The sequence below is a fragment of the Macrotis lagotis genome, chromosome 5 (assembly GCF_037893015.1).
Source record: "Macrotis lagotis isolate mMagLag1 chromosome 5, bilby.v1.9.chrom.fasta, whole genome shotgun sequence".
Taxonomy (NCBI): domain Eukaryota; kingdom Metazoa; phylum Chordata; class Mammalia; order Peramelemorphia; family Peramelidae; genus Macrotis; species Macrotis lagotis.
Window position 1 is genome coordinate 174,261,223 of NC_133662.1, and position 17,242 is coordinate 174,278,464.

A 17,242-nucleotide genomic window follows, 5' to 3' on the forward strand; every position below is an offset into this window, starting at 1 on the left:
ATGTTGTTGTTGATGATGATGATGATGATGATTATAGCTAGCATTTATATGATGCCTACCATGAAGCCAGGCACTATGCTTTACAAATATCTCATTTGTTCTTCACAACAGCACATTTTACAGTTGAGAAAACTGTAAACAGAGGTAAACAGAGTTTAAGTAATTTACAGTTAGTAAATGTCTGAGGCTACATTTGACCTTGTCTTTCTGACTCCAGGTCCAGTGCTCCATCCACTGCGTCACCTAGTTGCCTCAGTAATCAATGATTATGTTGAATATAAACAGAAGGACCACCATGAGGATAATTTTTGAAAATTTTAATTTAATTTAATTTGATTTAAAGTCTATTTTTTAATCTTATCACTTCCCCTATCTCCTTGAAAAACAAAAAACAAAATCCTTGTAATAAATGTGCATGATCAAAACAAAATCTCATCTTAGTCATGCTCCAAAATATGTCTCATTCTTTTACCCTGAGTCCTTGGCTTTTATCTTCAGGCTTCATAGCTATCATGAAGACAATTGTAGCTCAGGCAACCATGTTTATTATAGAAGATGAAAACGTAGAGAAAAGGTATGAAAAACTTAATGAAGAACCTTATTAAATTCAAGGAACTAACTAATGGAGGAGAAATCAAATATATCTTCACATAAAAAGACATCATACAGATCAGATGGAGAAAGCACTAAAAAATGAGAATGGGAAAAGCCCTCTGTAGAAGGTGGCCCTTGAGCTGAATTGTAAAGCAAGCCAGGGATTCTAAGAGCTGGAAGTAAAGAAGAAAACCATTTCAGGCATGCAAAGAAACAGACAGGAGTTGGAGATCATGTATGAGGAGTAACTGGTTTTTAGACCATGTCAAGAGTAATAATGGATAATTAAGATGAAAAAAATACAAAGGGATACCAGGTTGTGAAGAGATTTAAATGCCAAACAGAATAGTTAATATTTGTTGCTATAAGTAATAGGGAACACAAGATTTTATTGAGTAGGAGTCAAACTAGCACTTTGGCAGCTTCAGGGAAGACAACTGGAATGGGGGGAGGGGAGACATGGCAGAGAAATGAATTGGGAGATTAATGATGAGACCTTGGACTAAGGTGGTAGCTATGTGAATAAAGAGGAGATAGATTTAAGAGATATTATAAAGATATAAATGGCAAGCTGTCTCAAAGACATCTGTCATCTGCTGCCACCCCTTTTCCTGGTTCTAATCTATTGTGCTGCTATATCTGCTCTCTGCCATGGTTTGTTTCCTCCACCTACCAACCTATTTTCTACAATTGCTCTTCCTTTCTTTCTGGTTCCTTCTCTTTTTCCTGTTTATTCTCCACTTCTCAGTTTGCATAACAAGCACAGGAGTGGGGATGAATTACAGTTAAAAATTTTAGGTTTTTGTGGCTCATGGAAATTCTAATCACTGCTTGCCAGCCAAAGGTTCTTTTGTTCACTGCCAGAGATGCTTTCTTAAAAATCCTCTTCAGGGCAGCTAGGTGGCGCAGTGAATAGAGCATTGGCCTTGGAGTCAGGAGTACCTGGGTTCAAATCTGGCCTCAGACACTTAATAATTACCTAACTGTGTGGCCTTGGGCAAGTCACTTAACCCCATTTGCCTTGTGAAAACCTAAAAAAAAATCCTCTTCTAGATAGCTAACATCCTTCAGAACCTGGCTTACTCCTATCTTTCCAGTCTTCTTTCACCTTAAAACCCTTCATATACTCTTTTTAAAAATTTTATTTATTTATTTTTCCAAGTACATGCAAAGATCATTTTTCAACTATTCATTTTGGGGGTAAGATTTTGAATTTTTCTCTCTTCCTTTCCTCCCCTCTCCCCTTGATGGCTAGTAATCTAATATAAGTTATACATACCTTTTATATACTCTTCCTTGCAGTTCCTTAGAGAAGATATTTCATCTCCTGACTCCACACTGACTCTGCCCTTTGCCTAAGACTGGCCTTACTCATCTCTTCTTCTTGGGTTCCCTGATTTCCTTCAACTAAATCCTGCCTTTTCGTGTTCTAATTTTTTTTAATTTATTTTTTTCATCCATAAGCACATGTATATTTTTAAGTTACAAAATTTTCTTTCACCCTCCCTTCCCTTTAGTGGAAAACAGTCTTCTGTTTTCCAGAATATTTCTTCTGGATATAAGCATAGAATTGAAATTGTTGGATCAGGGGGCAGCTAGGTGGCATAGTGGATAAAGCACCAGCCCTGGAGTCAGGAATACCTGGGTTCAAATCTGGTCTCAGACGCTTAATAATTACCTAGCTGTGTGGCCTTGGGCAAGCCACTTAACTCCATTTGCCTTGCAAAAACAAAACCTACAAAAAAAAAAGAAAGAAAGAAATTGCTGGATCAAAGGGAATAAACAATTTTATTGCTCTTTGGGCATAGTTCCATATTGCTCTCGAGAACAACTGGATCCATTCACAACTCCACCAACAAAACATTTTCCCTTTTTCTCATCTGGGCCAAACTGATAGGTGTGAGGTGATATAATAGAAGCCTTTCCTGGTCCTCCACAATCTTAGGCCCTTAGGATCTCTGTGGATTATCTTAAGCTTGCTTGGCATATATCATGATTCTTTTTAGATGTTTGCACATCATTTCCACCATTAATTCTAATGAGCTCCAGTATTATCTTTTAAAATCAACCTCAGATACTTCTGCTTAAGTGATCCTAAGCAAAACACTTTCCTCTATTTGCCTCAATCCCTTATCTGTAAAAATAAATTGGAAAAGGAAATGGAAAACCACTCCAGTATCTTTGCCAAGAAAACCCCAAATGAGGTCATGAAGAGTCAGGGCTAAGACAATTCAACAATAACAAAATTGACTGATGAAGTGACTGACATTCAAACAAGTGAGGTTCCAAATTTGAGCAGATAATACCTTCCACCTGTGTGTCCAAATATGGAATGAGAACTGACAGAGTAGACAATCATTCATTCTTCTTCCTTATTTCTTTGTATTACCCCCACCCCTCCCATTTGTACTGGTAATTCTCAGCTGATAGTAACATAGCAGGTTTGAAATTTCATGGAGTAAGTTATTCCTTTTTCTGAACTGTATAAGAATAATCTCAAACTCTGGGAAAAAATCAATGGTAATGTTTTATAACTTGATATATAGCTTCTCTCCTTAGATACATTAGGAAGTCATGAATATTTACTTTCTTTGGCCTATAATTTATTGATGGGGATGCATGTTGCAGTTTTAACTTCCAGACCCATGGTGTCTATTATTTTCCCTGAGAAACAGAATTTTTAAACACTTATGGGATAGAAAAGCTCTCTTGTCTTTTTAAACCACTACAGTCCTTTCTTTATTGATTTACCTCGTATTGTAGAGAATGCCAGACTTCTCCTCCTTTGGTTTACATATTACAAACACATCCTGGTAGACTTCCTCTGAAATGACAGGCAATGACGAGTCACAGCGACTTGCTTCACTCTCCTTTGTCAGGAGCAGTAAGCTATCCCCACATAGTCAGTCAACAAGCATTTAAGTGTTTACTATATGTGAGGCATTATGCTAAGGGCTAGAGCTACAAAGAGAGGTCAAAATCTGGTACCCATCCTCAAGAAATTCACATTCTAACGGGGAAGACAAGATACCCAAAAAATTGTACATTCAAGATATTTAGAGTTTAAATGAAGAACAGTCTTAGAGAAAATTATTATATGAGAGAATTATGAGACCTGCCCCAAGGTAAACCTACCTGGTACTACATTTGTCTGAAATGCCACCATTATAAAATGCGTTCCTTAGGGTTCTTCCAAGCATCCTCTTTTAGAATGCAATGGACTATCAATAATAATAATAATGCTATGGACTGTGAAAAGGGAAAGGGAGAAAGGAATCTAATAAAAATAAGATGTCAAGGACATAGCTAGACTCCTAATAGAAAAGACCTGAGTAGAACAGAGCCCTTGGTGTCTCATCAGAGGGAAGGAATCACTAAATGAAGACAAGACTCAAAAGAGGAAGGGGAGAACTGAGAACAAAGTTGGTTGGCTTCACAATTGCCATGGTCCACCCTTGCATACAATTAAAATTGGCAGAAAGATCCTCCTGTAGATAGCCCCAGCATCTGGTCTTTGGGGAAACCTGTGGATACTTGCCTCAGAGCAAATGAGATTTCAAGAGCAGAATTTAGCATCTATGATTAAGGAGTTGGGCCAAATTTAGTTCTGGAACTGAAAATATAAACTGCTGGGAACAGAACCATGTGCTCCCAGTTGTTGACACCAGTGTTGTTGGCTCAGAGGACTGAAGTGGATCAGATGTCCTTGTGGCTTGAAGGTCAGGTGGCAGACTCTCCAGAAAATGGAGGAGTGCTCATCCAATTATTGTCACCCAATTATTTTTTGAAAATCTATAGGAGCAAAGCACAGTGCTAGGGGTATTGTCCAGTAGCATAATGGTAATAGGATGCGTAGGGTGCTTTAGGATTTACAGATTGTCGAAAACAAAACAAAACAAAAAAAAAGGATTTATAGATTGTAAATCCACAACAGTCCTGTAACGTATATTGTACAATTAGGATTATCCTTATTTTACAGATTAGAAAACTCAAATACAAAGAGGTAGGGGCAGGGAAGATGTAGTGAAAAAAGAGCCTTGGTTTGGGAATTTGGAAAGATTTGGGTTTGGATTCCAGTTCTGCTCCCTATCTCATGACCCTAGGCAAGCCATTTAATTTCTCTGGGGCTCAGTTTCCTCTTCTGTAAAATAAGGATCTAATGAATGAAGTAGTTATTTTACTAAGTTATTGTGAAGAAAGTATTTTATAAATGTTGAAGCACTAAAAAAATGTAAGTTAATATTAGTAAGGATCATTCTGTTAATAAAAGTGGCAGGATTAAAACCACATAATGAAAAACTATGGGGGCAGCTAGGTGGCGCAGTCAGTGGATATAGAGCTGGCCCTGAAGTCAGGAGTACCTGAGTTCAAATCCGACCTCAGACACTTAATAATTACCTACCTGTGTGGCCTCGGGAAAGCCACTTAACCCCATTTGCCTTGCAAAAACCTAAAAAAAAAAAAAAAAAAAAACTATGATGATGATAATAACTAGCTTGTATATAGCATTTTAACTTTTGTAAGCTTTACAGATATTCTCATTTTATCTTTACAACAATCTTGAAAGATAGGGACTATTATTATTCCTATCTCACAGACAGGGAAACTGAGACAGATTAAGTGATTGAAAGCAAAGCACATAGTATCCACTTCCTGCTAGAGAAATGATAGAAATTATGGACTTAAAAATGCAAAATGAGATTTTAAAAATATTTTGTACATGGCCAAAGTGAGGGTTTTTAAGATAAGTTTTTATGAATGGTTACATATATAAGGATTTTATTTTTTTTAGTTGTTCAATGAGGGGAATGATGAACTTAAAATGTAAAATGAGATACTTTTATAAAACTTGTCAGTGGTTAATATAGAGATATTTTGAAGGTCTGTATATTTGTTATTAGGGTTTTATAAATTGCAAAATGAGATATTTTTTTAATTTTTGCTATGGTTAATATGTGGACTTTTTGATGGTTTATATGTATTTGTTATGAGGGTTTAATAACAGACATAAAATAAATAAATTAAATGGAGAGGAGAAAGGATTGAAATCGTGCATCCAACACCAGGTACCCAGATCCTACCTTCAAAGAGTTTAAGTTAGAAAGGAAAAAAAATTAACAAAGATGATGCCATAATGAGTGAGACAAAACCTAATATGATAATATGCTAGCTGATATAATTTAAGATCTCATTGCTGCAAGTGCCCAAAACTAGATGGTTATAGTAGGTCAGAGAGGGAAATAGGTGAGGTCCAAAATAATCAGGGAAGGGTTTTATGAAGATTTGCTTGTTCTGGATCTTGAAAAACAGGCGGGATTTGACACAAAATTGAGGAAAGAGAAGAGGGCATTTCAATCATGGGTCACCATATGAATAAGGTCACAGAGGCAGAAGTAAGTTTAGCATACTTACAAGTAAGTCAAGAGGCCAATCAGAGAGAAGAAAAGGTGAGTGTTGGACACCAATATTGTTAGATTATGAGAGTAGAATCAGATTTAAGAGCCTTGAAAAGCAAGCAGAGAAGGTTATACTTGACATAGTAGGAAGTAGGAAGCTAACAAAGGATTTAGGGCAAGTGAGTGACATGATCAAAATTATTTTATCTGGCATATATATAAATATATATATATATGAAAGACATTAGATATTATATATATATATGAAAGATATATTAAAGTAGGGAGATCCTGGAGTCTAGGAGATTAGTAGTATTGAGTAAGATGACTAAATAATAAATATAGCTTAACTTCTTAAACCATCATTTTTTAGATAAGATCTTAAGCTATGTGAATTTTCCCCTTTTCTCCCAATTTACTTCCTTGACTTTAAAAATCACTGTGCTAGAAGCTGTGGTGTGTTTCTTTTCTGTTTGGTCTATTGTTGGTCTCTCAGGTTTCCACACATATTTGATCAGCTCCAATCAAACCACAAATGAAGATGTAAGTGACTTTATGGGAAATGTTCATTTTTAGTTATGATGATTAGAAAATGGGGTTGGGAAGTTTGGGCGATTTTGATTTTGCTGGGTTGTTGTTGTTTCAGATATGTCAAATTCTTCATGACCTCATTTGGGGTTTTCTTGGCAAAGGTACTTTAGTGGTTTGACATTTCCTTCTCCAGTTCACTTTATAGACGGAAAAAAACTAAGATAAACCAGGGTTAAATGACTAGCCCGGGACACATAATACAGGCCATTTAAACTTTGCTCCTTTTGAAACAACCAGAAATTATTTAAAAATTTTACATTATTCCCTATATTTCACAAATTTGAATCCCTAAATACTATTGTCCACCTGTATAAGTAAGCTTTCCTTAAGGTCTGACCAGAAGATCCCTAATGCAGGGCACCAAAGGCAAGTCAATGGAATTGGGGTTCTGTTTTAAAAATCATTTTCTAATGATTTTTAGAGGAAACATGGAAAATGGGGAAAAGATTATTCTTGTAGTCAGAAAGACATGTTCAAATCCTGCTTCTGACACATACTGTTTCTGTGACCTTTTCAGTGTTTTAGGTAATTCTTTAAGACTAGAGATTGTGGAATAGGAGCCAATATACATTGGTCAATGGAATTTCCTTATTCGGAATGCTCTATGTCAATGAAATCAGAGTTCTAGTACCCCCCCCAAAAAAAACAGACAAAACTTTGCATCTATTGAAATGGACTTTATTGCAATGTAACATTACAGAGTAAAAATGTGAATTCCATTTCTGTGCTATACTTGTGTTTAAATGCTGAGATGATTGTCTTGTTCCTGTTTTTAATTAAATCTCTTATCCAAGTTTATCTTTCTCAGAATCCTGAAAGATGTTTCAATAAGGACATTAAAAAGTAATTTTGGAAGATATTTCTTTGCCTGAACAATAACTTTTTAAAAAATTATTACAGAAGCATTTGTAAACACATCACAAAAAATAGCTAAATAGAATGACTCTACTATCAGGTTAACCTAAAAGAAGACATAAAAGTTTATAGAGATATAAAATAAGTTTTTAAACATTAAAACACAATACATTAATTCAGGAATTATAATCCTTTTAATTTTCCGTGGACTTTATCATTGGAAACCGCAAGAGACATTCTTTGTGATTCTTAGATAGATGTTACAGAACAGACTACTGGGACAATACTTTAAGCCAAAATTCTTCCAGTATATAAATTACTTCCTGGAAAAATCATTAATCACTTTAGAGAGCTATATCAACTCTATCTGCCATCAATTTAATTATTGATTACTTCAAAACACTAAATGCAAGCTTGGAAAAAATATTCTTTTTTCCTTTAAACATCATGTGACAGGAATGTAAGGTGAAAGCACTTTATAAAGTAACTTCTACCTTACCAAATTCACTTGCTCAAAATTGAGAATCTGGGTGTTCCAAGGTTTACTTCATGGTTTTTCTTGGAGAAAATAAATAATGGCATGAAAGTCAATTTGTCAAACTGTGACTTTAATTATAGGAATACCATATGTGATAAATTCTCCATGTCTTTCAGATTAAAGGATCTTGGTCAAATAAAAGAGGTAAAGAAAATTATAATCCCTACAGCTATGGAAACATCATTACAAATTGTTGTGCTGCCCTCTGTGGGCCTATCTCTCCAAGGTAAGCTTTCTAAAAAGTCATGTCCTTTGAAAGGGATGATTTTATTATAGATCTTTGACTTTAAACATAAGTAAATTAAATCTTTAAACTGTAGCTGTATGTGGTGAAGTGAAATGGTGATTTGATCATCTGGAGACTTTGATCTAAGTAGACAACCAAAGGAAGTTCTTTTTTTCCCCAACATAAATTACCCACATCAGCTGTCTGTTTCAATTAAATTCACCAGATGATTGTGAGATTTCCGCTTTGTTTTCTTGTTTATGTTACAGAATCAGCATCAAACATGAAAACTAAGCCCCTAAGGTCTAGTAAGGCCCTCTGATTTGATTAATCCTGAAGTCAACAAATATTGATTTCCTCCCATGTGCCTAACTAGCACTGTGGTTATGGTAAGAAGTTGCCCTGAGCCAGAAGAAACTTAGCATCTGGTTAAAGAGATAAGATTAATATGCATTAAATTATAGGAAGACCACAAGAGACAGCAAATAATCCAGTGCTATATGGTACAGATTGTAAATATTGATAGAGGTCAGAAAAAGAAAAGAGCTGCATGACCTCTATAGAATATTAGAGAATTAAGTCAACTATACAGATTTAAGATTCTAAAAAACTACTATACTGTCGACTCTTGAATATCTGGGTGGCTCTTCCCCAGTTGATGCTTAATTCTAGCATGGGTTTTCATGCTGGGACTGCCTCCATTAGGTTCATCATAACTTCCAACATCAGCACACCTCTACCGATTGCCTATGTATGTGGTGAGGTTGAAGATGGGGCACTAGGCTAACACATCCCATGATCTTAGGTCTTTAGATAAGCTTTCCAAAAGTATTAGAACTCTGCCACATCTTCCATTTTTTTCCTCTAAATATGATAAAAAGGAAAGTTACATCAAAAGTCATTGGGGGGTAGTTAGGTGGCACCAGCCCTAGACTCAGGAGGACTTGAGTTCAAATCCAGCCTCAGTCACATAATACTTCCTTAGCTGTGTGATCTTGGGTAAGTCACTTAACCCCATTGCCTTGCAAAAAAACAAAAAAAAAGTCCTTGGGAAAATATCACTTTCCTCTGAGTTAGGCCAGCCCAATGTCTATTATGCTTCTGGGTCACCAAGCTCCATGATTAGTTGATGTGTGTTCATGGAATATCAACCAACTAATATCTAGGTATAAAACATTAATGGATAAAAGTATATTTATACAATAAAATGAATTAGTAATGCATTCATAAGACATAATTTTTGACTTATACACTATTTTAAATTATCTGAACTATTTCATTGGTATACATAATTAAAAGTTTACTATTAGAATTTCTTCTGAAACTTGAAGCTTGTACTCATGATTTTAAGCTAAAAGATATCTAGAGGAGGGGAAAGTGAATGCTCTCAGGTTCATACCATATCAGGATTGGTTGACAGGAACTAGGAATGATTAGCCTGGATAAGAGATTATACAGGAGCAGCTAGATAGTACAGTGGATAGAACATTGGCCCTAAAGTCAGGAGGAAAAATCCAACCTCAGACAATTGTCTATGTGACCTTGGGCAAGTCATTTAACCCCATTGTCTTAAATAAATAATTTTTAATGAGATAATTCTAGAGCGATGTGATAATCATCTTCATGCATTTGGAGGAATGTCACATAGAAAAGGAATTAGAATTATTATCCTTGGTCCCAGAAAGTCATTCAAATCTATGAGCAATGCATAGAAGTCAAAATTTGAGGTTTGAAGAAAAAGGAAAACTTCCTAATCAGTGGAGCTATCCCAAAGAAGAATGGGCTTGCTTGGAGCTCAGGGTCTCCATGCCCCTAGAGATCTTCAAACAATGATTCAGGTATTGGGTATGTGGAAAGGAAATTGTTTGTCAAATACAAATGGCCATGAGAGCTCTTCCAATTCCTGTTTGTTTGGGGTTCTTTATATTTTAATTTTTTTATTATTATCCTGACCTTTAAAAAAAATACCAAATACTTTTCTTCAAATTCTGTCATATTGGGATGCTATGTTAAAGAACCTGAATATTATCAGGCAATGTTTTCAAATGATTTACTTATAAATGTTTGGAGAACTAGAACAATAAAGAATTGAGGATGAAAGAAGGTAACTTAGAGTTTTGGTGGACAGAGACCCCCAAAGGCCTATATAATTGTCCAAAACCTCAGAATGGTTGGTTCTGAAAATCAGATGGAAATTTCTGATTAGATGAGAATAATGTATAGAGATATGGTGGGAAATTTGCACTATTTTATGACTTGGGCTGTCTCTCATATTTTTAATAGAAAAAACTCATCAAGTATCACATAGCATGTCTCCAATTTTTTTTTTCCTTTTAAAGAGGAAGAGTTTTCTTTAGGGAAAGAATTTATAGAATTTCTCCTTTTATAAAAAATTTTCCTCTTATTCCTAGCTCTACACTTGTAATCAATCATATTGCTCCTAATTTTGAGAAAACAAAAATACCTTTGTGTTTTGATGCATTTTTTGGTAATTTTTTAGAAACTCGGTTATTAAGAAGAGGGTTGATTTCAAGTGTGTCTGTTCTGTTTTCTTAGTTATTTAAAACATAAGGAAGCTGTTTTAAAGGAACTAGAGGAAGAAAAAGGTCCCTTTTCAAATTTTTCTTAGAACCAAATTTCTCCTTCAATTTAAAGCTTGCACACACACATACACACGCATAAACTACACATGAAGATTTTTACCATCAGTCTTTTCTAAAATATTATTATTTTATCATAAGGATCAAGACCTTGCTTGGAATAAAGTCCTTGAGACTGCCAAAATGATTTATGAGTAGACTTTTAGACACTCAAGAAGTAAATAACAATACCCAGAGAATATGGTCAGATTGGGGGGGAGACAATAAATGATTTTGCTTTTTGGTTTTGTTTTAAATACAAGCAAAACAGTCCAAAGATTTTTGCATTAATATTACTAGCTCAGCCATATAATAGAATCCTGAAGACTTCTCCAAGGTTCACACCTTTTCAAAGACTTTTAAGTGAATCTCTACTTTATTACAATGCGGGAGGCATGAGCTGTGGCTGGGAGCTCAGATTTTCTGCTGGTTACCCAGGATCAGCAAGGGTTATACTTGCCATTTAACATGTATGAAGACAGAACCAGTTACTCACTCAGTGTGTGTTGTCAACAGCCTTAAATCATTGAACTGGTTTATCTATTATAAAGAAAAGCTCGGAATTTCCACTGTGAATATTTTCATCCACTTCCTGATAGACTGAAAATAACTACCAGACAGACAGCGGCAGGATTAGAAAGTATCATTAGAGGTCAACTCATTAGAGTTATCCCTATCCAGCACTCCTCTCCCCACCCCAACCAGTATAAATGTTAGTTCTACTTCTAACAATCTGTGGAAACATGTCTTGGTGAACCATTCCTTGACTCTTAGGAGAGTCTTTATATCTAACCTAAATTCCCTTGCTTTGAATTAATTCTCCTCTTAGTCTTCTTTAATTAGAGATGATTAATTTCCCTTTTCATCAGATCAATCCTGCATGTATTTGAAGTCATGAATATATTTAAATTTAAAATTTGTTTAAATCTGTTTAAATTTTAAATTTAACAAATTGAGCCAATTAGCAAATGTTTACCTGTCCATGGTACTATAAAAAGTGTTGAGACCTAGAAATATAAATAAAAACTTTCCCTGCCTTCAAGAAACTTCCTTTCTCTAATCTAAGATATGCAATTCTAATTGCTTTCTCAATCAATAAGCATTTTTGAAATCCCTGCTATGTACTAAGCACTATGCTAATCAGTGGGCATAGAAAGGATAAAAGACAGTCCTTTCTTTCATGGTACTTCTAACTATCCTTTGCAGAGCTGTCAACTACACCCAATGTTTCTATAACCTAGAGGTTTTAATCACTCAGTCAGCAGGCTAGCTTTTATTAAATGTTTACTATGGCCAGGTACTTTGCCAAGTGTTGAATCATGGTCTCTGTTATTGATTAGCCTGCACTAAACTCAATGAGACAATTAATTTCAAAGTTTTTTCCAAAATATATATATACCAGTTTGTAATATAGGTCAGTCCTAGAATATAAACAATGCTCCTATACAAAATCTTTTTGAAAATGAGAGAAGTGTGTTTACGCGCTGAACAATAATTATTGCCCATTACTATCTCCTTCTTGGAGCCAGAGCATACTCAGTTGCTAGAATATCTTGGGGCTTTTGTCACCTAAAGAGAAAGATAACACAGGTGAGCTACTTTCACTTGTTCACCATCCTATCAACTAACCATCTTTAATAAGTTATGAGGAGTACAAGAAATGCTCCTTCCTAGGTCTCCTATCAAATTTAATTTTCTTCCCCAATGAAGAACTGCCAATTTACTTTCTTGTTATCACCCCCACCCATACACAATATGAGCACATGTATACACATATACACACAAACACAGACACACAGACACCCAACTATCAAATGCATGATCAGAACACGAATCCTAGTGAAGAGTGAATGAGGGTTGCCTCTAGTATCCTTATTTTTCACTTATTTTTCTTCCCATTTCTCTCTACTGACCCACAATGCCCTTATTTTGCCCTCTAATTACCTTATAACCTCTCACTGAGTCATCCTGTGTAGACTTTCTGAACAAATGGAATTCTTAGTTTATCTCTTTATAGATATTTCTTCAAATACTTGAAAATGTCTATCCTGCCCCCTTTGACTTTCTTCTTCAGACAAACTATTCCCAATTCCTTTAAGTATTCTTCTAATAGCACCATCTTCAGTCCTCTCATCATTGCCTTGTTGCCTTTAGGTCAAAACCCTAACATGAGAAACAGTTATTAAAAGCTTCTCATTCATTACCTCAGTTTTGGAGGGTTTTTTTAAAAGAAACCTGAAATGATAAGAAAGGGTTTTTTCCCCTTTATTTTAAGACTAATTTTAAAGCCTCACAGTTTTATTTTTTCATTAATACCTGAATATGTATGGAGCAGATATTATAGCTGTTTCAAACGTGATATTCTAGATAGTATTGTATGTGACCTGTGTTGGATTTGGAAAAAATACCACTTGGTATGAAGTAATGGGGAAAGTGCTGAACAAGTCAGTCACAAAGTATTTACTAAGCAAAGACTTTTGTGTCAGACGCAGAGAATACAAATACAAATCAAAAGACAGTACCTGTCTTCAAGAAGCTTACATTCTAATGATAGAAGATAACATATAAAAGAAGACTGGAAAGTAATGGGGATGGGGGGGAAGGAGAGGAGAGAAAGTACTCAGGTAGGGACAGGGTAAAGATAATCTGAAGAGTCAAGGCAGGAGTCTGGGAATGTAGCCTACTTGAAGTAGGAGCCTTGGACTCAGATTCTAATCTAGCTAGCTCTATGACCACAAGCAAGTTGCATAGCATTTCTGAGCCTGTATGTCCTCATCTGCGAAATGGAGATACTCACAGGATCACAGATTTAAACTAGAAGGGATTTTAAAGTTAAATACCTTAATTTTACAGATGAAGACCCTGAGGCTCAAAGGTTAAGTGATTTACCCAAGGTCACAAAGGGAGTAAATGGCAATCTGCATCTACTCAGGTCCTGTTTCTCCAAACTCAGCCTTCTTTGAACCAAAGCACGTACGATATGTACTACCCACTCTCACAGGGTTATAGTATAAGGTAAAAGTACTATATTAATGTGAGTCATTATTAATATTAGAATAAGGTAGTACTAAGTAATACTAAGAAGCCAAAGTCTGCACCAACAGGTCTTTCCAAACTATATTTGTATGATGGTGCCTGTGGACTTTCATACATTAAAAGTTCCATTATTTCAACAATGCATCTACTATTCTTCCTGACTTTGATGAAAACTCCTTTATACTTAAGGAGTAACTGTGCCCAAAATAAAACCTGATCTGGTAGTCAGTTTTCTGGACATGAATGTTTTGGCAATCAGAAAACACACACGCGTGCACACACACACACACACACACACACACACACACACACACACATTCACACTCCTCACCAGATTACCATGCTGTAACCCAACAAGTCTTGAGAGAGAGAAAACTACAAACGTCTCTTGTGTGCACTTCATTCTCTCTTCCTTTTCCTCTCTTCTCTTGTTCAGCCTAATTGACAGAAGAGGATTTATTCAGCCGGACACACCACAGCCAGCAGCACCAACAAATGGAATCACCATGTATGGGGCCACACAGTCTCAGAGCAACATGGTAGGAGCCAGTGTATAGCAGTGTTCACCTGATTTCTATAATTGTTTCTTGCTTTTTGCTTTGAAATGAGCTAATCAAATAATCCACTAACTGGGTTTACCTGCTTCTTCCTGGAAGGAAGAACAGTGCCTTAATCATCATCCTTCAAAGGAGTCTTATCAAGAGAAGGCAAGGTTTTTAACAAAGGTGTCCTAGTTGGTTGCCAATGTCATGGTAAGAAAAGTGGAATTCTAACTACAAATTATATGAAGCTATGATTTACATGTATGTGGCATTGATTCTATGACTTGTACCAGGAAGAGTTGATCCCTGTCATATATTGAACTAGACTTATTTAAATGCCACTGATGAAATGGATCAGGTACTATTAGCTTCACATTCAATTCCTAACTCAAACACTTTCTAACTAAATGACTATATGGGCAAGTCACTTAACTTCCCTGACTCAGTTTCCTCATCTGTAAAAAAATGAATGCTTATAGTACCTACCTCACAGGGTTGTTGTGAGGACTAAATGAAATAATGTGTATAAAGTGCTTAAAATGGTATAAAATGTCTGTAATTATTGATATGAATTAAAAGAAAAGATAGACAAAGTTCACCCAAGGCCAAATTGTGAAATAGATCAAGTTCATTTTTGGAACCCTTTTCTCTACTTTAGTTACCCTATATTTTAAGTTTCTATCCCCACTTACTCTCTCTGGTATCCCAAAACTTTGAGTTAATAATCTATTATCAGTCATTACACCTTTGTGTGAATGAATTTTTCATTGTGGTATCTTTTTCTGGGATTTTTGCATTTTAAACCTTCTCTTGGATTATGGGATGAATGACCCAATTAGCCCACTAGGTTAGGAAAATTTGAGAATGTACATAAACCAACTTTTTGTTACCATGGGACCAAATTGTCTGGAAGCCCTGAAATCAGAAAACAGCTTAGACCTGGAAAGAAAATTCTTGACCATTGATAGGAACTGATGTTCCTAAAGAAGTTCAATATTTCTGAAGACATTTCGAAATGACATCTTCATGGTTCCCACTTCCTCCTCTCTTGTCTTTGGTAGGGTAGTAGAAGCCTTCTTACAATGAAGTTCCCACTCAAGAAGTTAAGATATGAATGACTTTCTCAGAGCACTTTCTCTTAATAACTACAAGGCAGAGTCACAGTCTCAAGCAAGTATCCGAGTTCTCAGGTCATTGGAACTCTGAGTGTCATTTCATTGGTATAGAAAACTCCCAGACTTCCTTCTACCAATGTAAGTCAACACCTTCTCTATAACTTAAAGTTTTACCTAGAGCAGAGGAGGTAAATGACTTACCCAGGGTGATACCATCAAAATATTTATAGTCTACTAGGCTTGAGTTCAGATCTTCTAGGCTCCAAGGTCAGCTCTCTTTCCATTATACCAGACTGCTTCTCTGATTATTCAGGGCTATATAAAATGATAATTTGTTGGATATTACAGCAAATACCAGGAAAATCATGTTTTTTCATGCCAATCAGGACATTTCTTTTAATTAAGTGAATTCTAAAACTGAGTATATTTCAAATGCAAAGTCTTGAATTTTTGTAGCTCCCATTTTTGTGAGAACTCTTCTCTTCCTTTTCTAAGATTTACAAAGAATATCGCATCTCTCTTTTGGGCTTCCTAACAACCTTAAGAGATCAGGGAGATTATTATTCCCATTTTCCAGATAAGGAAACTTGAGGCTGAGAGAGATTAAGTGACTTTCTCAGGGATATTTTATTCAGGAGGGTCCTTGGACAATGGCCAGATAATCTACCACCAGGCTTTACAATTTGATAGAACCTGCCAGAGCTGCCTTCTACTGGCATAACCTATTAAAAGTTATATCCAGGGGCAGCTAGGTGGCAGGGCAGCTAGGTGGCACAGTGGATAGAGCACCAGCCCTGGAGTCGGGAGCACCTGAGTTCAAATCTGGCCTCAGACACTTAATAATTACTTAGCTGTGTGGCCTTGGGCAAGCCACTTAACCCCATTGCCTTGCAAAAACTAAAAAAAAAAAAGTTACATCCATTCCACAATGATGAATGGATGATGAATGACAAACTCATGTGAAAGAGATAGCATTTATATATGTGTTTATAAGTATCAGTATTCACATTTAAAGATGTTGCTACTGGTGGTGTCCATTATTCAGACATAAGTATTTCTTCATTTTAAAAAATCATGCAGCTGCTATTTTGATGCTGAAATGTGTCTCCTTTATGTATTCCACATCAGATTTCTAAAGCTAAAAAAAAAAAGAATTAATTTTATCATACTGTCATTATCAAACTACTACTTGAAGTCCTTCAGATTAGCACTCTACAGAACATTATATATGATTAAAAACTAAAATGAATGCTTTAGACTGGAAGTACCTTAATTCAATTCATTAAGAATTTATTAAGACTCTACCTTGTGCTAGCCATTATGTTAGTTAACGAAGATAAACAAGAAAAAGTGACTGCTCTCAAGGAGTTTAAATTCTGTTGGTGGATATTTGCAATCCTGTTGCTATTAGAAAGATAAAATCACAAATGGACAGATGTATCTCATACCAGTTTCTGAAGACAGCACCACTATAGACATGTGGTGATTTATAAAGAAGAACAAAGATCCATGAGCCAGTAAGACTTTGAAGCTAGGAAAGGAACAACTTACTCTGTTGGGCTATGAAAATATAGATCATAAGTATAAATAATGAATAGTTCTTGAGGAGCAGAGGCAGGAAATTTAAACAAATCCCAATGAAAAAGCTATATTGATATAGAGATAGAGATAGAGATAGATAGAGATAGAGATATATAGATATATAGATAT

General features: G+C 35.6%; 1 protein-coding gene across 4 annotated transcripts in view; it reads left to right on the plus strand.

Moving 5' to 3' along the window:
* The window catches only part of ZDHHC14 (zDHHC palmitoyltransferase 14), a 354,193-nt gene that overhangs the window by 317,138 nt on the left and 19,813 nt on the right, over window positions 1-17,242 (plus strand). For all 4 annotated transcript variants that reach the window (XM_074187912.1, XM_074187914.1, XM_074187913.1 and 1 more), the window contains exons 6-8: window positions 6,431-6,533; window positions 8,091-8,200; window positions 14,312-14,414. In XM_074187912.1, the coding sequence (XP_074044013.1) occupies window positions 6,431-6,533; window positions 8,091-8,200; window positions 14,312-14,414 (316 nt within the window). The remainder of the gene's footprint in view (window positions 1-6,430; window positions 6,534-8,090; window positions 8,201-14,311; window positions 14,415-17,242) is intronic.